Source organism: Poecilia formosa, unplaced genomic scaffold (assembly GCF_000485575.1).
Source record: "Poecilia formosa unplaced genomic scaffold, Poecilia_formosa-5.1.2 Scaffold388, whole genome shotgun sequence".
Lineage (NCBI taxonomy): Eukaryota > Metazoa > Chordata > Actinopteri > Cyprinodontiformes > Poeciliidae > Poecilia > Poecilia formosa.
Window position 1 is genome coordinate 363522 of NW_006800327.1, and position 23784 is coordinate 387305.

Sequence of the window (23784 nt, forward strand, 5' to 3'; positions counted from 1 at the left end):
TAAACCATTAAACAGCCTTTGGCATTTCAGTGATCAGATTTCAACCCCAAAACAACGTTGATTCAATGTCACAGTTTCAACGGTTTGATTGGATGGTTGTTTGATGGTTGATCCACCGTCATTTGTCGTCTTCAACCAAAAATCAACCATTAATCAGACTTTGGCATTTCAGTGATCAGATTTCAACCCCAAAACAACGTTGATTCAATGTCACAGTTTCAACGGTTTGATTGGATGGTTGTTTGATGGTTGATCCACCGTCATTTGTCGTCTTCAACCAAAAATCAACCATTAATCAGACTTTGGCATTTCAGTGATCAGATTTCAACCACAAAACAACATTGATTCAATGACACAGTTTCAACATTGGTTACTTGGCTAGAGGTGGATGGTTGTTTGATGGTTGATCCACCGTCATTTGTCATCTTCAACCAAAAATCAACCATTAATCAGACTTTGGCATTTCAGTCATCAGATTTCAACCACAAAACAACGTTGATTCAATGTCACAGTTTCAACGGTTTGATTGGATGGTTGTTTGATGGTTGATCCACCGTCATTTGTCGACTTCAACCAAAAATCAACGATTCTAACTATTTTTCAACGTTGATTTAACATCATGTGCTATCTGGGTTTAGATTTGGAGTGATAAAAACCGGACTGGAGAAGTTGTTAAACCAGTCCAGATGCATTTTAGAAACTGAAATAGTGTTTCAGTTGCCGCCATCTCTCATTTTTTTATTGTTTTGCCATTTTCTCAAAGTGCTTCATATTTTGTTCGCCACTCAATAGTCTGTAACATACTCAGAGCTGGGCGCCAAGCTTCGGCCACTTATCTTTATTCTGGGCTTCATGATGATCGCTCGCTGTGGAAGCTCCTTCTGGCGTCTGCTGCGCTCTGGCAGCACCTCGGCGGCGCTTTGTGACCCGTCTTCATTTTGATTGTTTTAATGTCAATCCATCTCATCCAACGAGGTTTTGGTATAATTTTATCAGGTTAAGATAATAACCTGATTGTTAAGATTATCACCAGGCTGACATAAAGCATCTATTCTTTTATTCATGTGGAAATATTTTCATGTAAAGTTTCTGTTTGACTTTTCTCTGCTTTACGCATCTTTTCCCAAATGGTTCTGCTGTTTTCCTCCTTTCCACTGCTATAAGAAGCTGTTGAGTGTTGTTTCTTGACACGCCTACAACTGTTTGTATTTAAAATCCTCTTGTGAATTAGATTTTCAGCAGTTTGTGCTCCTTGTTAGTCTCTAAATCAGTTTAATCTGATTAGTCTTCATCTGTATTATTTCTTTTGACCATAAAATGTAGCCAAGTTCTCACTGAAGCACTGCAAAAACACTAAATCTTATCAAGTATTTTTAGTTTAGTTTCTACTGGAAATGTATTTCCAGAGAATTTCTCTTATTTATCTTGAAATAGGAGAAAATGAACTTACATGTAGCTTTCAGCAGGATATAGGAACTTGTTTTAAGTCAATAATTCCTTAATATTGAGGTAAAAGTGCTTGTTCCATTGGCAGATTATTTGACTAACAACATGGGAAAATATTTTGGTAAGAAAACGAAATAACCTGCCAACTTTTTCATCAATATTGGGGAATAATTGACTTAAAACCAGCTCCTTTATCTTGCTGAGAAGTTACCTGTAAGTTATTTCTCTCTTATTTCAAGTTTACTAAGATATTTCAAGTAGAAACTAAATCAAAAATACTTGGTAAGATTTTGTGGTTTTGCAGCGTAAGGACTGGCAGGTTTAATGGTTTTATGTAGGAAAATCTCTTTTACGGAGTTCAAATCTAGTTTGGATGATCTAATTTAATTGTGTTCGGATTTGCATGTGAGAACTAAGACTTCAGTTTCCAGTTACAAACACTCTGACGTGATCAGAGAAGAAGAATGCAACAAGCATTAGATTGACAGTTTGTAGAAGCTGAAGCCATCTATGTTCACATGTTCTGACTTTGTCCTTTCGGCTGCACGTGGATTAGCTCGCTGTCATGTGACTACACCCATGACTGTTTTCGGATTCTGTTTTTAATGTATTTTTCTGTGTGTGAATCCTTTTGTTTGTGCAGAGGTGACTCGGCTTTGCGTTTGTAGAAAGAATGTGTGTGAAGAAATGAAAAAGTCCAAATTTCCCTGCGTTTTTGCACTGGATCGCTGATGTGTGTGTGTGTGCATGCGTGTGTGTGGTCCTCTCTTCCCGTCTCAAGTGTAAATGCATTCGGACCCAGAGCGTGTTCACTGACTGGCCTACATTTCCTAAGCTTTTTGCCTCCGGCTTCGAGAGACTTTGTCATCATTTTGTTATCTCATCCGTCCAATCACATCCCCTGATCTCACTTGTCCAATTGCAGCGCATTAGTAGTGAAAGACTCCTCCACTCCACTGGAACCAGTGCTGGGAAAAAACAGCTCGTCACTTTTTAGAAATTGTCAGCCAAATAGCACCGGGCCTATTTAGCTTCCACATTCAGAGCATAATGATACCCCAAAACTCCACTGACTGCATCTGACATGTAAGAAGAAGAATAGTAAATCTGTGGATCTGGGAAGTAGGGAAAAATGGGAGGCCTTAGAAAAGTCTTTGAAGTTTCAGATTGCTTTTATCAAAGCTAGCTTTGTTTTTAGCATGAATCTTGCATGAGCAGGTCTGAGGGAATCTGCCTTGTATGCATGGATGGATTTGACCACATTATGCAGCGTGTGGAGGGAGGGAACAAACATTGGGTGTGTGTGTGTTTCCCTTTGATTATGACTGAAATCAGTCCCTAAGTCTCCATAAAAATCTTTTGATTTGTCATCTTTAAAGAAATGTTATTTCCAGAAATGTCTATCCAAACAAAAAAGACCAAAAGCAGTGGCATAGTAACCTGTAAGTGGCGCCGTAATACTGGCATGAAAACTAACCAAAAACAGAAGAAAGATGCGATGCTTGTGGCTAAAGCACAATGTTTTCTGTCAGTGTTATTACTAGATTTTTTTGCTCTGGAACATGTTGATCAAAAATACAATCATGGGGCTTCTAAATTTATGTTTCTACATCAACATTAACACAAAATAAGTACATTTTTTTTGTATATGCCATTCCTTTGAATGGAAATCAAGATGCTTTCTTGTTTTTTATATTTTCCTTTGTTTCAGCAAAGCAAGAAGATTTTCTGGTAATGTTTAAGAACACTGTTATAGGTACACCTGGCTAGTACCATGGAGTACTTTATTTTACCATTTGTCACAAATATAGTGGCAAACATTGAACATGGGAACCATTGCTCCCCGCTGATGTTTTAGTGTTTGTGTGGGTAATTAGGTCGTGTCGTGGCATGGTGGGTTTCTACCGATAGAGCTGGATGATATGGCTGAAAAACATATCACAATGGGCATTTCATACGGGTCAATATCAATAATTATTGATTGGCTTTTTGTTTTAGATATCTGAAATGCTGCCAACGGTGACGTGGCCTTTCCTGTTTTATCCACAGTTTTGAAACTGTGGTTTGTTTTTTCATTATTTTTAAGCATTTATGAGGGACGGTGGCGAAACCTGAAACTGCAGCTGTGGAGGTTACTCAGCAGGTTGTTGCTAGGTAACCAAAGAGTGAGTGAGTTGCTAGGTAACCAAAGAGTGAGTGAGTTGCTGTCGCACGATTTGATCCCGACAAAGTGTAACATATTTATTTATATTAATTAAAATACTAGTTGTTATAAGAAAACCGATTTTTCTAGACAATGTTTTAATTCTATTAATGAATAATAATTGTCCTAATGTATCTCAAAGATTATAAATAGAAAATTGTTTATCGGACTCACTGGACTATAGGATTATAATCTGATTGTAGCTCCACCCTATGGTGGACTCATCATGGACAATAATCACATCTTCTATAAGATGTTATCAAACTGTAGAAGACTATATATTGTGTGTTCATGGGGAACAATTTATTACTCTCTTTACTTATGTCTGATTACTGTACAGATTTTTTTTTCAGTGTGGAAAATGTTGTTAAACCATTTTTAATCTTTATTTCTTGTGATTCTCTTTAAATCATATACTACTTTAGTGATTACAATGACATGATAAAGAAATAAAAATACCTTCCTAGAAGTATTTCTTTTAGAACATGAGCAAATTAGCTTATGGTACCGATTGTGCTCTGACTTTGCTTAACTTTGCCTTTTCTCTGCCTACATCTCCCAGAATGCTTTGCAGTTCTGGATTGGAGTTCAGTGTAATTACTGAAAATTCTATTAGACATATTTTCTATTGATATTGGTACCATGTCCATCACAGTATATATGTTATGATTTATAGTCCAGCTCTATGCCTGGCCTGCTGGTTTGAGGTGCTTGGTGGGTTCCTCCTTCCCACTGCTCAGTGGTTCTGCTGCTGGGGGCTGATGTGGACACCCTGCACCTCTCATTGTGCTTCTCTGTCTTAATGATGGGGGTCCCTGGTGTTTGTCTCCCTGTTGCCCCAGAAGCTGATGCTAACAGCCTCTTGATACTCTGGGAGTTGATTGCGGTTAGGTCTGTGGCACCTTTGCAATTCCAGGTGTCAAAATAACACCAAGTCCACACAGAAGAGGACGCGTACACGCACCCACACACACACGCACATGCACACCCACAAACACACACACGTATACACTCAATATAAATAATCCAAAAGGTTGAAGGTCATACAAACACAACTTCATATTTTATTAATGCATCTCCTTTCTACTTTGATGCCAGATGCAACGGTGATTTAATAAAACCAATCAAGCAATCAGGATAACATCTCCAGGGCAGCTTTGCAGAGACCATGCATGCAACCAGCTGGTTCATATGAAATGCCACGACAGGACGTGGAAAAACTAAAAAATATCAACTACATTATGTATTTCACTGAGACTTGCCATTAATAAAATCTGAACTACTCAATGTTTTATGAGGGGTGTAAATTTAAGCAGTTTGCAGCATCATACCTATCTGATTGACAGCTTATGGTAACATATGGGGGAGGAGCAGATCTATAGTGTTCGCTCCATAAGAACAAAGAGGAGACGGCACTTTCTATAGAATCGCAGTTTAAGTACAAGTAAATGTTTGGACAGTTTCCCTTAACATTAGCTTATGTCCAGTTCTGAAATCATGATTAATCTGATTAGACTTAATTTTTTTTTTAATCAAACTAAAACAGATTACCTTTACAGTGGATTTCCCTTTAACCAGTTATTGATATGAAACCAATTGAAAATCATTCGTTGAGTTTGTGTCCCTTTTTCTCGTCATTAGTGCTTCAGCAGCTGAGCTTTAAGTGCGTTTGTTGACATGAACTGCAACGATTTTATAAGTGAAAAATTCATTTATTATGCAGGCATTGGTTTCTTGGTGGAACGGCCTCAGGCGTTCACCTTTCGCACTCAGAAGCAGCTGCACTTGAACTATGTGTAACTTATCTCTGAGTGTGTGTGCGTGCGTGTGTGTGTGTGTGTGTGCGTGTGTGTGTGTGCCCCGTTAACCTTTCCGTTCCCTGCTTAAAATGCACACACGTTTACGCACACATGTACACAGCCTTTGTCTCCGCTCCTCTTCTGTCTGCCTCCATTTCCATTTAAAGGAGGGAGGATATGGTGGGGGTGGAGAGGAAAGGCGGGGGGAGGGCTCAGGTTGAAAATTACAATATGTATTTATGTTTCTCTGTATGCTGTTGCCAAGCAACAGTAGACTGAGGGTATTTACAGTTAATAAAAAGTGAGTGACATTAGCTTGGTGTATTAGAGGTGCATCGCTCATTTGCTTTAAGAGCTGGAAGAAAGATAACGCGTGTGTGTGTGTGTGTGTGTGTGTGTGTGTGTGTGTTGTGTTTCTTCTCGTCCGTGTTTGGGTTTTTGTGCTTATTGTGTGTGTGTTTACAATAAATGTTCACAATCTTAACTTGTGTGGAAAAAAACTGATTCTCTTTGATTTGTATGTACTTTTTATTTCAGTCTGATTTTATTGGTTTAATATGTTTTGTTTGTATTTGATGACTTTGTTTAGATGTTTAGTATGTAGAAAAAAAATTCACATAAAGTGCAGCGGAAAAGTGAAGAAGTGTCTGCCTCCTGACAGATTGGTTTTGCTTTTCCTTCTTTGTTGTACTTTTATATTTCAATCTATTTTGTTTTAAATCAGAAAACATGACGAAACACAAAATGCAGATTCTTTAATTTATTAAAGGATAACATCAATTTTGTCCTGTGTAAAAAGAAAAAGTGACATTTCTTCTTTTTAAATCATGAATTAACTGAAATCAACTCCTTTTTTTAGTTCAATACGACTTGTCTGATTATTGACTCGCCTATGAAATGAAGAAAGCACCAAAACAGAATCAGTTTTCAGTGTGAAGTATGTTACTTGAACTTGAGGAATAGATGAAAAACAAACATGAAACGGTGGTGAACGTGGTGAAAAGTGGTTTTACATCTGCTGTAAAAGCTAAAACATTAATTTAAAAAAGACACCATAGCACCATCAGTCAGACATGACAGTGGTGATGTGATGGTTTCATGCTGCTCTGGACGATTTGCCCCAAGTTACAGACGATGCATTCTGCTCTCTTTTAGTTCCTGGCTGTAATGTCTGGCCAAAGTTATGTTTTTGGATTGGCCTAATTTAAGTCCAGACTATATTTAATTGGGACGCTGTGATGTGAACGACTCATTTTCACTGATTGCAATATTCTGATGGCAGTATCATGATATATTTTTTAAATACCAACCATGATAACGATATGGCAGACGATTTTCTGCTTTTTCCTTCTTTCCTTTTTTGTTTTGGTGGCGGGGGAAGATTTTTTATTTTTATTTATAAAGTCACTACATTAAAAAATATTCATATATATAAAGTCACACAATATGTTTAATACTAAATAGATAAATAATTGGGTAACAAAAAACAGCCTGAAATAAGATACCAAAATACTTAAATACACAAATTAAACAAACTGTTGTGGTTTGATTAGCACTAATTTTACAAGACGTTAAAAATGTCTCCCCCTCACGTTTTTTTTTAAAAACACAAACATTATGTGCAAATCTAAGAATCTTGATTAATATTCTTGAAAGAAAATCTCTCTGTTAAAACAAAATATTTCGCTTTAAAAACCTGCTAACAGTAAATGATGGATGATGGGTTGGTTTGCATCTCTTTTCCCTTCTAATAAATTAATCATATTCATTTTATAACTGCATTTTATATTTACTCAGGTGTTTTATTTTTTCACTTCACCCTATTTGTTGTTTTGATGAATAATCTGCGAGCAGACATTAACGTCTCGTCTCTTTCTGTCACAGGCTTTGAAAGCATCTTAGAGGGCTTGTTTGGGCCGGGACTAGTCAAGGACGTCACTTTTTTCCAAGGTAAACACGCACTAAGCACCAACGGGCAAAAATACAACATGCTTTTACAAATCTTAACTTCAATTTCAAGAACATGAAAGGTAAATTGAAAATTTTAATTAAGGAGCTAACCTCATGAGGAGCCGTCTGAGTGATGACAATTATGAGTCACCGGAGTGTTTATTCCGGTTTTCCAGCTCAAAGTGTTTTTTCTGCTTGTGTTTCAGATTCTCTTGGCATAGCCTTTAAAACAAGCAGCAATTACAGCAACTAGTTATTTCCCTTTCTCTGTTAACTGTGATGGATTTTTTTTAAACTGTAATGTTGCCATTTGTAGCCCAGTTCAACCCAACTTATTTATTTATTAATTACCAATATACAACCAATGTTGACTCGAGGCCAAGCAGATCTGATTGATAGAGAAATCGGCTCAGTAAATACAGACAGATTCTAATTCAGTTACATGTTTTCCAAATTGATTCTTGCTGTTAAATAACACAGTCACCAGTGTTTGGTAAAAACTTTACTCTCAAGGGAAAGTGAGTTATTTGTACCGTTTATTATGTATTGTGATAAATATCTTGCCAAAATAAGATTTTGATTTGTTGTCATGATAAATTCCTATTAAGGATCTTTAAAAATCCCTAAAACGGTTCGCACTGTTGGGATTATTATTTTTACTATTTTATTCCCTGCTAAATGAAGCTAAAACTGCCAAAAATCTGTTCTGAGCTTTTGTTGTTCCGCAGAACTTTTGTAATTGTGCAAAATGTATGTCTTTGCACAATTTTGGCAGAATTACTGATCTGAATATGTTGTCCTTTCAGCAAGTGGCCTTTAGTTTTGAGTCTGTAGTCACTGATTAATCAATTACTAAATTAGTTGATAATTATTTCAGTAATTAATTGTGATTAATCCAATTAATCATTTCAACCCTAGATTAGTTACGCTCTTTGTGCTAATCTTGCTAAACACTTATGTGATAGTTAAATCACATTAGTGAAAACCTGTAACTTTAAACTCTTTTAGGAACATTAATTTATTTTATTACGGCTATTTTATCTTTGAGATATTTACATTTACTGGAAAAAAGTGGGGGTTTTTTTCTTTCATTCTTAAAGGGAAATTGTAATCAGCCCATGATCAAAGTATTGCAAAATATTTTACCCACTAGGCTAGTAGTAGTAGTAGTACCTATTTTCTGAAGTAGTTTCTGCAAATTCTTTGCCACTTTTTGTTCTTTTTTTGGGGATTTGCGTGCATATAAAGTCCATTAGTGATGGGGCAAGCTGCAGTATGTGCTATTTAGTCAGCCAAAACCTCCAAACCAAGCATCTTCCTGCCCTGAGTGCTGGTGCAAATCAAATCCATATTTGATTTGCACCACTAAGCACCCAGCTTCCTCTCTCTGAATTTCTGTCTCTCCCTGAAACAAGGTCAACATGGCGGCCCAGAGTCATGTGACCCCTCCCCCACCAACTTACGGCATTTTTAGAATATTTCGGGCATGTCATTTTCACTCATGCATTACACTTCCACACATGCCCAAACTCTAGTAAAGCTGACACATTCTCAGTCACAGCTCAGACGTACATTTTTCACACCACCATGCGCACACACTAGCATAAAAGCTAGCTAAAAAAGAAACCTAACTAGGAGACGCTGACTGCAATACCGACTCTCAGTCTGGTATTCTTTTTTTTAATGAATACAGAACTACGTTCCCAGGTCCGTCCAGATCTGAGCCGTGTAATGACCTGCGGAGAAGTTCATCACCTCAAACAAAGCGCGCCACGTTCACGAAAAACAAGTAGCTGCAACGCTGAGCTGATTAGGTGCATTCACAGCAGCTGACTATTGACCAGGCCCACACGAGTGTGAAGCCTCCTGTAAGCACCGTCAATATTTTCTTTAGGGTGGCAAACTTGCGGGGCGCGTGCATGAATACGTGGACAATGGTGAGAGCGAGGGGTCAAGCTAGCAGTGGGGCTGGAGCTAATTGGTGCCTTCCCAGGGATATTGTAAGTGGCACAACTGCAGGGTTCGAGCTGAGCTCACCTGTGACCTTTTCATTACCGCCACTGACAGAGCTGAAAGACAGAACAAAGAGGAAGCGGCGGCTAAATTATCTGGATGTTTCACAGAGAGCCGAGAGGAACTGACTGGAAAAGACAGACATGTCTGCTGTACATTAGAACATGTCTTGAATTACACACAATTAAACTTAAACACACTGGCTGTGTGTCAGATTGCACTGTGGTTCACAGTTGTTGAAACTTTATGAATATTGTGATAACGAAGTCCCATCCAGGTGAAAAATAAAGATGCACCAATCCAATATTAATATCTGTATCGGTCCCGATATTGAAAAAAATTCTAGATTTAGTGCCTGTGATCCAAAAAGGGAGATCTATTCACTCTAATTCTATGCTTTGTTCTCTGAGCAATATTATACTTTATTTTACATTATATTTAGTATTCCTAATTGTTCTTTTTGAATTATTTGAATGAAGGTTTGTTGCCATTTATTTTAAAACCTATTATTTTAGTCAGTTTCAGTTTTTTTATTATTTATTTTATATTGGCTGTTTTATTCCTAACATTAAAAGTTGTTTTTACATGTTTGTTTGAGCTTGTGAAGCGGTTGGTGTATTCAAGTTTGCTGTACTGGCGCAGAGTTATCATCAAATAAATTATAATTCATTACAAATATGTCTGTGTTTAAAAAGAAACATTAAGTCAATTCTGTTTTTCTAGATTGGATTGGTATCAGCCGATACTAAACCTTATGTCAGTATCGGAAATGAAAAAGTGAATCCGTGCATCCTTAGTTTGCTATCAGCAGGATAGAAACAGAAACGTCTCGCCCTCTGGTGGTTTAATGGTGCATTGCAATAAACTCAGATCATTTCACTGAATACAAATTCATCATTTTAAATTTGATGGGCAGCCATTTTGTAGTTTACTTATACATTTATTATACATTTTTAATGTACACAGGCTTAGAAATTAGCTCATGTGGCTAGCTTAGAGCGCTCTCTCTCTGTGTGTATATTCCAGACTATAGATATTTACTGTAATTCTGAGATTTGACAACATTTCTAAATGCAGCTTCATGACAGAGATGGAAAGCTTGTAATAATAAACAGGCCACCTTTCTCTACTCTGTCCAGTCTTCCTGTCATCTCTTAAATTACTTCTTCCATCTCCGAGCTTCCTCTGACTTACTGATTCAGAAGCGTCCTCCAGCTAATGGCTAATTTGAGTTTTCTCAGTATCAACTTCCACAACAAAAAGTGTGGAAAAGTCAAACCTGCTGTACATTGGAGAAAAACACACACTCTCTCTCTCTCTCGCTCTTTAAAAAAAAAAAAAAAATATATATATATATATATATATATATATATATATATGACAGACATTAGCTGATATTAGTGAAGTTTCCCATTAGCAATTCAGAAAACCAGTGTGTTTTTCCTAATGGTTGTTCTGAGTGACCAGAAGGTCACTGAAGGAAGATGTTTATGAATCATTATCTATTCCTGTGTTTCCACTTATTTAATAAGATACAAACTATTAGGACTGCAGATAATGGTTTACTATTGCATCTCAAGGCAGCCATATTGGATTTTACGTGTTGGTGAATAACCTTTGACTTTCCATGTTCAGGGTTTTTGATAATTTAAGACACCACAGTATCCTACCTTTTTTTAAAGGAAGCAGATAGGTTAGCGGTTAGGATAGTGTATCGTCTCTTCCTGGAGTTCTTGAAGGTGAAATAGGCTCTGTAGAAACTAATATAGGACAGTAATGTAGTATTTTCAGCCTGCTGTTAATTTCTTCTTCAGCTCCTAATCATATGAACCGTATTCCCTCATGATCGACGCATTCTTCAAAGACGACATGCAGTCATTGTTCTTTGCAGCATGAAAATCAATTAGCAGAATTTTTTACGTTTCCATGGGCTGTGTAATCCACCGCCGTCATGTGATGGAGCCAGAGTCACGCTCATGTGATGGGTTCCACTTCACAACAAGTGTTTTATGCCATCCGGCAGCCTGGTGAGACACTTTCACCATATCATCAGCTTGTTTTTTAGGCGCTGGAAAGGGTGACCGCTTTGAGAAATGAACTCTTGATCCAACACGTACCCGATGCTCACAGGATGTAGTGACTGAGTATTGATTTCTCTCATGTGTTACTCTGTTTTTTTCTGTTTTTGTCTCTGCGGAGCTGAGTAAGCTCCTCGTTTGGTCCTCCTGTCACACTGCTTTTCTTCACTCCTCAGTCCTGCTTTCTTCACATGTCTTCACATGTTTTATTACTAAACAGAGCAGTTTTGGCTCCATTGTTGCATGTTTGCAACATGCCATGTGTTAGCAGTCTAGTATCAGAAGGTGCTAGGTTAGTGAAATGCATCATAAATTTCAGAAATGGAGACTCCAGGCAGCGCTCGCCACATTTCAGTTGGGGAAGATGTTTGATAAGATTCAAAATAATTAAACCTTACATGGAATTTATCTGTTCAATTTAGGAAAATACATTTAATTACACAAAATTACCATTGATACAGTGATTACCTCCCCCAAATAAGGTTGGGTTGGACAATATGGCTGATAAACTTAACACAATATAAGTGCTTCATATCAGCCAATATCAGTAACTGTCTACAGATAATTATTGATTAGTTGTTTGTTTTTTTTTAATTATCTGAAATATTGGTAAAGTGGTGGTGTGACCTTTCCTGATTTATCTACAGTTTTCCTTCCATGCTGCGTTTCTTTATTTCTAAGCAGTTTTGAGGAGAAACCTGAAACTGCTGTTTGTTGCTAGGTAACCACAAGTTACTCACAGGTTGTTGCTAGGTAACCAAAGAGAGTGAGTTAGTTGATTCCACCAACTTTGCTTAGCTAGCTGTTTGAGATTGAGTGGCTAAAGCCTTTCCTCTGCCTACATCTCCCAGAATGCTGTGCGGTTCTGGATTGAACTTCAGTCAATATTATATACTTTGAATATCAGATGTATCAGCTATTGATATATATTGTTACTGATTTATTGTCCAGCCTTAAACTAATGAGTTTTTGGTTTCCACTTTTCTTTTATAGGTTGAAGTTTCAAGGAACTTATAATTAGTTTGTTTTTCTCTGAGGTGTAAATGTTTGCTAAATACTCTGGGACTTTAGCAAACATTTTTGTGAGTTGTGACTAATGTGGGGCCAACACTCCAGGTCGATTGTATTTAGGAATAAAGAATGAATATATGAATATGAAAACACCTCATGCATGTTCTTGAGTTATGAGCCCAGTGATAAATATATTTTGAAGGGCTAGTTTGTTTACAGAGACGTCATAATACAGTTAATTTATTTATGGTTTGTTTATGTATTTCAGATATTTAAAATGTCTTCCAGTTTCATTGTTAAAAGTTTAGAAATGTGTTTGTCTTTGATAGGGTGTATTTGCATTGTTATGCCATTTTTAAGCTGTTAGTTAATAATGGTCTCAGAAATGCAATGTTATCGTTTATCGCAATGATTTCTGGGACAATTTATCACAGAGCAAAATTTGTTATTGTGGCAAAGCTTTGGATAAAACCAAAGTAGTACAGATCTAGTTATTGCAGCAGTGAATTATCCTTCCACCAAAGTTCAACCAATTTATAGGCAATATTTCTAAATTACGTTTGAGACAAAATTACTTAATTTAAACCTGGAAAACAGAGATGTTTGGCCTGAGACTAAATATTTTAGCATTTTTTGTAAACGTGCCATTCTTATACATAAAGCTGGTGAAGTTAAGCACCAGTGTGTGGCTAATGTGATAAAATGTAAAGGTCCATCTCTGTGTATGTGCCAGAGGAACAGTCAATGTAGTCCTGTTGGCAAAACGGGGCTTTACAAAGTATTTAATGTTGAAGTACGAATAATAAACAATATAGTTAAAAACATTTAATCCCAACACGGATTCCTGAATCATTATTCAGTGAGATTTTCCTCCTGCATTAAAAACTAAATACACTTGATGGATTTTCACTCTTGCTCTGTCTAAATGCGAGTGCTGTATGTCTCTACAATAAAAAAGATCTGATAGTTAATAAAATAGATCAGACAGGTCACAAGCAGAGGTCGCAGATGTACTGATAAAATCAGTGATTGATGAGCTGTAATGACTGCACACCTGGCTGCTTTAAACGGGACATTTTTGTGTTATTTCACGTTGACTAGCAGAACTTGTCCAAGCTGCATAGCTACAGGTGAACATATATAAAACGCCCCCCTTCCTGCATGTCAGAGCTTCAGTCTGCACTTCTGCATCAGGCTGACATCAGATCATTGCAGCCGCTCATAAATGTGGCCTGTCAGCACCGAGTGGAGTCTTAAAGTGGACTCTTAAATACACCAAATCAGCGTCAGTGATCGGCAGTGACGAAAATCTCCCCGCTGTGTTGACAGCATCTGGGCAAAAAGAGGAAAGGAAACCAAATGGCACCTCACAGATGACCTGTAACTGCCAGCTTTGACGTGCATGCAGCTCCTCGACAAGAGTGACGGATTAGTCTATATATAATCCAATGGAGTCGATAATAAGGAGAGTATTTCAAAGTTTGTCTCACAGTAGTTTACTTTGTTGTACCTGAGCTAGCTTTAGTTCTTCTCCAGCCAGATTCATTTCCAGTTCTTCAGTGTTTTTTCATGTTTTATTTTGGAAACATCTCAGCGTTGGTGCAATCTGGACTGAGCTGGGTGTTGCACGCAACCGATTTCTTTGGCATTAGTCTGCGTTTGATTGGCTGAAGGGTTTATGTCAACAGAAACATTTAAAACACCATTTTCAATCTGCGATGAGACCAAACTGCTCCAGGTAAAACCTGGGGGTCCAAAACTTTCCATCAACTGTGGCAGAAGAACTCCAGGCCTGTCACAGTAACAAACTATCCTGGATGATAAATTGTCCCAATAATTATTGTGATAAATGATGACATTGTTGAGACTATTTTCACATAATATTGCGATAGTCACACATTAATGCAACTGCATCCTCTGAAAGATCAATAAACTTTAATTTCTTTAGCTCTGGAAACAGAAAATAATTTAAATATCCAAAATAAATAAACAACAAATAAAATGGAGACTAGTTGATACCAAAGCACCAGACTGAAGTCTTTTGTCATCCAGTGTTTGGTTGAAATGGAGACTCAAGAAAGACAAACAGTCATGTAAATTGAAATTATTGAGCTTGTTTTAATGTATCATTAACTGGGAGAAATGTAGCTTTAACGTTATTCTGTGTGACTTTTTCAGGATTTTTCTAGTTCCTATGAACTCTTTGTTTGGTAGAAAAGTTGCTCTTGATATAGTTTTAGTGGTTTAGTTACCTCATTGTTATCCATTTTGTTTTAGACTGACAGGTTTTATTGATGTTAGTGACTTTCTGGGTTTTATTTCTTTGGTGTTTTTTTTGCTTCTATATGCCATTGTCTGCATTAGTGTATTTTCTCCTGTCTGTTGCATGGCTTGTTTCAGTTTCTTTATCCACTCCCTGCTTATAACTAATGCTAATTTGCTTCACATGTCACCTGCCGAGTGTCGGCCTGTATCATTATCACAGGAAGTGGGGGGCGCTGCCAAACAGCAGCCGGCTCCCCGCCCCTGTGACGGCTCAACGACACAAACAGGATCAGCGCCGCAGCTCTGCAAGCTGCCAAGTATCCTGCTTAAAATCTTCAGAGCCATTTTAATGTTGATTTACATATTTTTCTTCATCCAGCTGTTTGTAAGAAACATTTTTGCAAGATCATCATGTGTGCAGGTATACATATTGTTTCACAGGATTCATGTCAGGTTTAAGACAAACATCTTCAGTCAAATCTAGGCTTTCATTGACAGATGTGGTTCATTTTTACTCCAAGTGAAAAGTTGATGACTGCCAGATTTAATCAAGGGGCTGTGATTAAAAGTGAATCTTTTTAGCGCAGCTGCTGATCCTGTGGCTTTCTCAGTCTACATTTTGAATAGATTGTGAATTAAAACGGCGTGCTGGATTTCTCTCCTTGGATATTTGAAAACTTGTCTCAAAGGTCGTCATGATGCTGTTTAACGTGCATCATAGAAGGCATTGATGTGTCGAGGAATTATACCCTATATCTAATTAAAATGGCACAAAGGCAATATATTAAGTGTTGAAGCGCACAGCGACCTCCACAGTTAGCGGCACCCCAGTAAAGATGTGTAAAAGGTCTTAAAATAAATTTGTCTTTTTTTCCAGCGCCATAAGATCAGCCTATATTTTAAACACATTAATTCAGTGAGGAAAATATGCTACTGCACCTGTGAATTATTAAAACCCTTTTTTAAAAAGTGGGATTTTTTTTTATCACGTTAATCTCAATAAGGAATGCAAAAAAGGGTCTTATAGATTATGCCTGAGATTAGTTAAGATGGAGCCTGAGGTTATTAATCCAAAACTGTTTGTCTTCTATGTTTGATCCAGACTGCGAGCCAGAGGAAGTGTCTGACTGGTCCTTCGATGAAAACTGTCTCTTCTGCTGCTTAAGACGTGAGAAAAACAAGGTGGGTCCCATAATCAGTTGGTTTTTTTTGCAACGCTATGGGAGCTGTACAGACTTTGACTTTTACTATATAAAAAAAGGTGTGGATTTAGTTTAGAAATGAGGCAACAAAGATTTAGAAACAAGCGCAACTAAGAGTATTTTTATCAGCTGAGCAAATACCACATTTCCATAAATAGTGTGGAGCAAAAGCATCTAGCAGACTGTTTTCACATCCATTCCTCAGACATGAAAACACTGAAGTGTGAAAGTTTCCCTCTAAATTATAAAATAATTATTATACGTCAATTTATTTTTCTAAAATATAAACAAATGAAATTTTTTACAAAATAACCTCCACCATCACTTCGCTGCGTTACAGAAGGATTTTAAACTACACAAAGATTTTACTCAAGAAAGAGTAAAAAGGTATTTGGTAAATTTGCAGTGAATTAACATTGGTTAAACCCGGCAGGGAGGGCCTGTAGATTTATTTAATATGTAGCAGCCAGAAACCAGGCATTTGAAACACAAACTGAAAAACACATTTCACTCTTTTCTGAGGAACACACCCGACTTCTCGACTCTCTCAGGTTTATATAAACTCCTCAGCTGTTTATTGAAGCCGTTTAATTGAAGTTTAAAGTCAGACGTGTCTCTGTTGTGAAGAGAATCTAAAATGTAAAATCTACTGAAGATGTTTAGGGTTTTTCTGTGTGTTTGGAAAAATCCCAGCACATTTTAAAGGATGTCTCTGTTTTCTTAGTTATGCTGCACTTATATGACGGTTGTAAAACACCTTGAAACACAAAAAGAGCAAAATAGTAAATCCATTATCACATTTAATATGGAAATACTGTATGTGTTCAGTGTTAAAAAAAAAAAAAAGCTGTATGCATGTGTGCCTGATTATGTTTTAAAATGGGAGTGAGCATTTGGTAAAATATGGATTACTAAACCACCCCCAGTCACACACTGTTCGCCCCAACCAGCATAAAAAATCAAATCAAAGGGAATACAATCCTCTGCTGGTGTATGGGTGGACCACATCTATAAACCTATAGAGCTGCAGTCATGAACCGTTTTCAATGGTGCACTCAGTCCTGGTGACACACACAAAGCATGGATCAGTGAAATGGCACTTCTTTTGTGCCAGAGATCCCGAGTTCAACCACTCAGTGTTACTTTTGTTGGTTTTTCTTTACTTTCTGGGTGGGCGACATGTGGACAAAAGCTGCAGTATGCAAAAAAGATTTTTCTTATTTGGTAAGGCTGTCATTATGGCATTTGTTATGAAATAATCTGTCAAAAAATGAATCTGGTCCCTGAGCCACTTTTGGCTTCTGAAGAAATGCACCGAAAACAACCAATCAGAGCCAGGAGGAGGGTCTTAGCGCTGTCAATCAACCTCATGTATTAGCTCCTAAATGTCATAATGGCAGAGAAATAACTTAATTACAGCAAAACTGTTTATGCTAACTAGCCTAGCATTCATGACAGGCTCTGCTGGCTGCAGCGAAGTAGAGAGCAACTGAGGTATGAGCAGCACTAAACAGAGTGTGACTGACAGCGCTTAGACCCGCCTCCTGGCTCTGATTGGTTGTTTCTGGTTAGCACTGGAAGAACTGGGAGAAGCCAGAGGTGCCAATTTTTTCACAGATTATCTGTCTCATACTACACTGTCACCACGTAGCGTCTACAAATATATTAAAACATATTTTTATGAAAGTTACAAACTTCAGCTTTAATAAATAATTTACTGCTGGAATTAGATCATATACAGACCCTGGTGTTTCTATGAGTGGAGAGCTGTGAAAAGATTTCTCCTGTATTTGGTCAGATCTGTGGTAAATTAGAGAGATGCAGCTTTTTCATGCCACTTAGAAAAGCTAATTAAGATTTGGTTCATAAAATCCAGCTCTGCGTTTCTCTTTTTGTTCCACAAAATAAGTTGCTGTGTGTGAATGTGTGTGTATTCAGGAGCACATCGTGGAAAACGGTGGAGGCGGCCACGTGCTGTCGGAGTGTGAGGACTTCAAACAGGGGCAGTCTCGGATCAGCCGGCTGGAGAGACAGGCCCGAGACTTCCTCAATGCTGTGTTCCACAGAAAAGGTGAGGCACGTTCATGGAACATGGTAAACGCCTCAATGCGTCTAAAACTACAGCTGTAATTTCCAAATACGTAAATATTAAAGAGTTAGACGAGGCTGAATTAGGACTGGACAATAAAAGAATAACAATATCAAAATAGACACGTGATCAATAGATAGTATATCTGATAAAATATTCAATGTGTAGAGTATTCCAAATAAAAAACGGAGTGGAGTGAAAACTGTGGATTAAAGAGGAAAGGTCACACCACCAGACTGGCAGTATTTAAAACTAAAAACTAATCAATAATTAGCAATATCGACAACTCTTTATCAACTAATAAATGCTTAAATTGTGATAAGTTTATTCTCCCGTCCTAGGCTGAATCCAGAACGCCAAAACGAGTCTGAACTATAATAAAAACTTGAGCCAAGATCTGAAAAAGCCGTCCAGATGAAATGCATAATTAATTTTTCTTAGCTTTTTGATGTCAAATCCTAAAAATCTTTACCCGCAGAAGGAACTGTTGATGTTAATTTAAAATGTCTTTATTTCTTGTTGGATTCCAAACTAGTTGCACTATTTTTAGTTTTTTAATTGTTTTAATGCTTATGCTAAATGGTTGAATTCATGCAAAATTACACAAGTGAGTTTTTATGTGTTAACTTTAATGAGAACTAAAATAATATTGTCATCCAGCAAAAGCCAATATAGTCTTCCAAAAGATGTTTTTAATTTCAATGGGATTTTCCTTGTGAAATAAAGGTTAATAATCATAACAATAATAATAAAATCCTAGTCAGTACATCTGAAAGGGAGACAAGTAAAATATTTTAATATGTTGATGTCCATTGTATTTTAAAAAATATTTCAGTTTTTAGTTTTATTGCTTTGTCATAGTTGTGTGCATTTATTTTTTATTTACTATTCCTGTGTTGGACTGGATACTGTAACTGGTTTCTATGGAACTGATCAACACTGTTGGTATCATCAAAGAATTATTCATATTTGAATCAGAAAAATATTCTAATCCATCTCAAAACATGTTCATCAGTGACAAAAAGAATAAGAAAATGAATCAGTTATGAAAAGAGCAGGTAAAATGGGACTTGATGAATGCATTCACTGAAAACACATCAACTCAATTAAAAAATAATCTGCAGCTAATGACTTTTTTGTTTTGATTTGACATGTGTGATGGCTTAATTTGACTCTTATTTTCACGATGTTAACATAAAAACAAACATTAATTCCTCCAGCAGAAAAAAGAAACCAAGCCGCAGTAAGAGCTTACCCCAAGCAGAGCTGATGTGCCTGACCTCCTGCTAACTGCTGCCACTGTCTTTGCATGCATGTGATGTTTCTGTCTAAATTTAGCGACTCCACAGGTAGTTCTGCCTGCGTGGGCAAAGCCAGGCTGATTAGGACTTCAGGTGGACCGATATCTGTTTCCGCTCTGCACCTTTGCCTCAGGCCAGGACTTATTCTGATGGTTAGAAAGGGATTTAAATTGGTTTGATGATTTTAATAAGAAGTTGCAATGTTGGTGTTAACAGTTTATTGCTGCAGGGCTCATACTGTCAGACTAAATTAAAGTGACCCAGCTTAATCTGTGGATTTCTTTTCATTTCCAGTTTTAACATGGAAACCTCCACTTACTGTCTCCTAGTTAAGCCTGTAGCTTTCTCCTTTTCTAGGAACCACAGACTCTGATTGGGCCGAGCTTTTGTTTCAGCTCAGCAGGACGGCAGTCAGCTCCTCGTTTCAATCATAATTACTGAAAGAAAGCAAAAAACACAGATTGATATTTATCTCGTTTTTTGCCCGTGACAGTTTTGCTCCCATTGCAGCTTCTCCCTGTTTTTATAGAAAGACTTTCATTACTTAAGAAATTAAGTGAGAGATAATCCCAGAGATAATCTGGATCCATGCAGTCAGAGGTCTTACACTGAGTTTGAGACCTATTGTGATTTAAGGACTTCGTACTGATAAAAAGGAACAAAGTTTTTCCAAGTAAATTTTTATAAACATAAAGTTGTGCAAATGGAAACTATTGAGTTTGTTTTAGTTTATTATGTGACTGATTGATTTATTGTTTATTGTGACAGCCCTACGTGGATCACAACAGTTAGTCGGATCCTTCCTGCAGCTTGAGGCTCTCTAGAAATGCTAGGGACGACACAACTGAACGTTTTCTGCTTTAATTTTCAAAGACCTGGAGTAAAAATCAGCTGACACTTTAAGCTACCCATAAATTAGATTTTCTTTCTTTTTCTTTTAGGTTTTATTGGCTCTAGTGACATTTATTTGATAGTGAATTGACAGGAAATAGGTTAATATTAGAAGGGGAAGACATGCAGTGAAGACGGTGTCACTACATTAAATGAGTTTTGCACAAAATGAGTGCTAGTTGCATTGGCAGATTATTTCACTTATGACATGGGGGAAAGTGTCTTATGAGTGAATTAATTTGTAGTATCAATATTAAGGAATTATTTACTTAAGATACTTATACATTTTATTTTATTTCAAGTGAACTAAGATATTTACACTTGAAACGAGAGTAAAATACTTGGTAAGGTTTAGTGTTTTTGCAGGGCATAATTTGGAGCGCCACACGGTGAATTAAATCCCAGAATATCTGGTTGATACAGCGCACGCGTTTTTCCGTCGTAGCAACAGGAGGATTTCTGTGGCAGTGATTACCCAGTGTGATGTGTTCAGGAAGCACAGGAGTCAGAGAACAGAGGATTAGCGAGTCTGTCACAGCAACGTACGGCTGCAACACCTGCTGACATGTCTGGGGCACATATCCCCGCTTCCTAACAAACCCGCTGCTGCATGATGGCCTAAAGAAATATAATTGCCAAAGCTCAGCTGAGGTGAGGAGGATATACTTCAGCTGGTAAACGCTGTGCTACTTACCACATTTCTATGAATTTCATGATGTCCAGATTAATTTTATCTATTCAAGAGGTGCATTTTATTGTATCTGCAAGCCCTTGAGCAAACATAATTATCTAGATAATTCAGCGCTAAATATTAGATCGAGGACAGTAGTCTGAACACTGATACATTTTTTTATCATGACTGACAATTTTTCAAAACACCGCCTCAACAAAAGACGAGAGGAAAACTAAAGGAGCAAAGTGGAAATGAAAGAACAAAGTCATTTCCTTCTCCTGCACTTGTTCTTGTGGGTTTAGTCGAAACGTCCAGGGAGATGGAAATGCTTTGTGGGAGCGAAATCAAAAACATTTTGAAAAAAAAATAATAATTTGAGAAACGGAGGAAGAATTTGATGTAACTGGAGGAAGGAAGCATAAAGACGGGGGCAGGCAGGGGGCTGCCAAAAAAGCAGCTTTTCTCTGCTGTATGTTCCTGATTGGTCTAAATAAGCCTTTCTCAAACTGAGGTCCCCGGACCACCGCTGGCCTGTGGGCGCCCCCTTGCGGTCCGCAAGGTACTGCATGTAAACAACCGTTATTAGCTGCGACGTGAGCTCAAGGTGCGACGCTACAGTTAACTTACCAAAGGGATGTGTTTAAGAATATGAACGGATAAGTGGCTCAAAATCAGGTCACTAAAAAGAAGAACTGAAGTTACTGGTGGAAAGTTTAGTTTTTGAGCATTATGACGATGCATAGCATTCTGCAGATTTAAGTCTGCGACTGCTCTGAATACGAAATGACAGTAATGAAGCGGTGAGAGGCGCTGTGCACCACGCTGACTAACTGCATCTTAACTATTGACTGGCTGAAAGAAAGAAAATGTTTATTTTTGCCAAAGGGGTTGAGATGTTTTGTTATTCAAATAAAATCAAATTTTATTTGTATAGCACATTTCAGCAGCAAGGCATTTGAAAGTGCTTTACATCATTAAACACAAAAACACAGAGTCATGCAACGTTGAATAAACAATCAAAAACATTAATTTTCCTGCCGAGTCAAAGTTATTGTTATTGTGGGGGCAATTTCTAGTTTTGTGGTCTGTGAGTGTTTAAGTTTGAGAAAAACTGGTCTAGATAACGAGCTTTACACAAACTGTACAGCAAACAACATCTGAGTTTTGGATTATATCTGCACATCTTCATCATTACTGTTTTGGGGTAACGATACATTTAACAGATTTTGATCTTGACCCACTTAGTATCCAAACATCGTACTCTAGTAAGAGTAGTGATACTTCAACATACCGTGTTTTCCGCACTATAAGGATCTAAAGCCACTTTGTTGACATGAGGAATGTCAACAAAACAGTCCGACTGCGGTCGGTGAGGAGAGCCTTCTGCGACTGGGCCGGGGCGTGGCCGGACGATGGTCACCCTTCTCAGTTCGCGCACAGCATGTTGGTGGAGAACGTGGTGCTAAATGACCTGCAGGTGACCTGATTATCAGGTCTGTAGGTCAGTCAAACTTTATTAACAAACCAGCGTTCTGACAACTATCCCAGCATGCACCGCGCGCTTCTTCTTGTACGGGCGAAAATGAAGTCGGCGGCTGCTTACTGTAGTTACTAGACCTGTTGTGGCTCAATATTGGTCCATATATAAGGCGCACCGGATTATAAGGTGCAATGTCGGCTTTGGAGGAAATTGAAGGTGTTTAGGTTGCGCCTTATAGTACGGAAAATACGATAAGTGAAAGAAAAAGTAACCATCCAAGAAATTACTCAAATAAGAATAAAAAAATTATTTAGTAAAGATTTACTCAAGTACTGAGTAACTTTTTTACATCTAATTATGCATAGATTACATAATCAGATTTTTTCTTTTAAATGTAAAGTTAAGTGGAAATTTTGGTATTTTAAGACCAAAATGACAGTAATTCATATAAGTGCCAAAAAATAACAAAATCATTCAAAAAAAAAAAAATCCAAATCATTACATTACTTTTCCAAAATTACTTTCAATGTAAAACTTATGAAACTTTAACAGAAACTGCAGGTGTGTGTCTGTTTATGGTGAATTTTTGTTTAAAACATGTTTTTTATTCAGTGGGTAGAAAATCCAGAAATTTTACTCGAGTAAAACTAAGAAGTACAGTGCAGAAAAAATACTTCTAAAAGTAAATATCTTTCAAAAAAGTTGCTCAAGTAAATGCAATTCAGTAAATATATCTAGTTACCCAACTCTGTGTGCTGTACTTAAAACACTCAATGCAAATTGATGATCTGATTTTCAAAAATTGAGTTTAGAATTACATAGAACCTAAAAATAAAAGTTTCTCTGAAATAAATTTCTAAATGATCCAGAAAATTAAAACTGGAAATTATTCATATTGTTTAATTTATTAATTTAACAAACTGAAACATTTCAGAGAAAAGCAAACACAGCATTTGAAACATTTCAATTTAACATTTAATTTATTGTCTGCATCAAATGAACTCATGTTTATTTTATTTCTTTATTTGGTGCCAAAAACAAGAAAAAACATTTAGGGATCCTGAAGGAAAGAGTACGGAGTCCCATCGGAAAAACGGCAGGCGATAATCTGATCTGCACTCTGATATCGTGCTGCTTCCAGCGCGGTCAATAGGCAGGATTAAGAGCGGCTTCAGCATCATTTTTGGATTATTTCAGCATAGCATCAGGATTGGATTTCGGGATGAAATGGGATAAATAAGCAGTCGAACATGCCAACAACTGAACAGATTCCTCGAGGACGGAACGCTGACATGTTCTCACTGAAACCAGGAAGATGGAGCACATCACACACACACACCACACACACACCACACACACACACCACACACACACACCACACAC

The 23784-nt window shown here is 37.3% G+C and overlaps 1 protein-coding gene across 2 annotated transcripts in view; it reads left to right on the forward strand.

Annotated features, from left to right (window-relative positions):
• Positions 1-23784, forward strand: part of lcor (ligand dependent nuclear receptor corepressor) — a 111805-nt gene that overhangs the window by 69721 nt on the left and 18300 nt on the right. For both annotated transcript variants that reach the window (XM_016662738.1, XM_016662739.1), the window contains exons 2-4: positions 7333-7398; positions 15868-15947; positions 17906-18038. In XM_016662738.1, coding sequence (XP_016518224.1) covers positions 7333-7398; positions 15868-15947; positions 17906-18038 — 279 coding nt within the window. The remainder of the gene's footprint in view (positions 1-7332; positions 7399-15867; positions 15948-17905; positions 18039-23784) is intronic.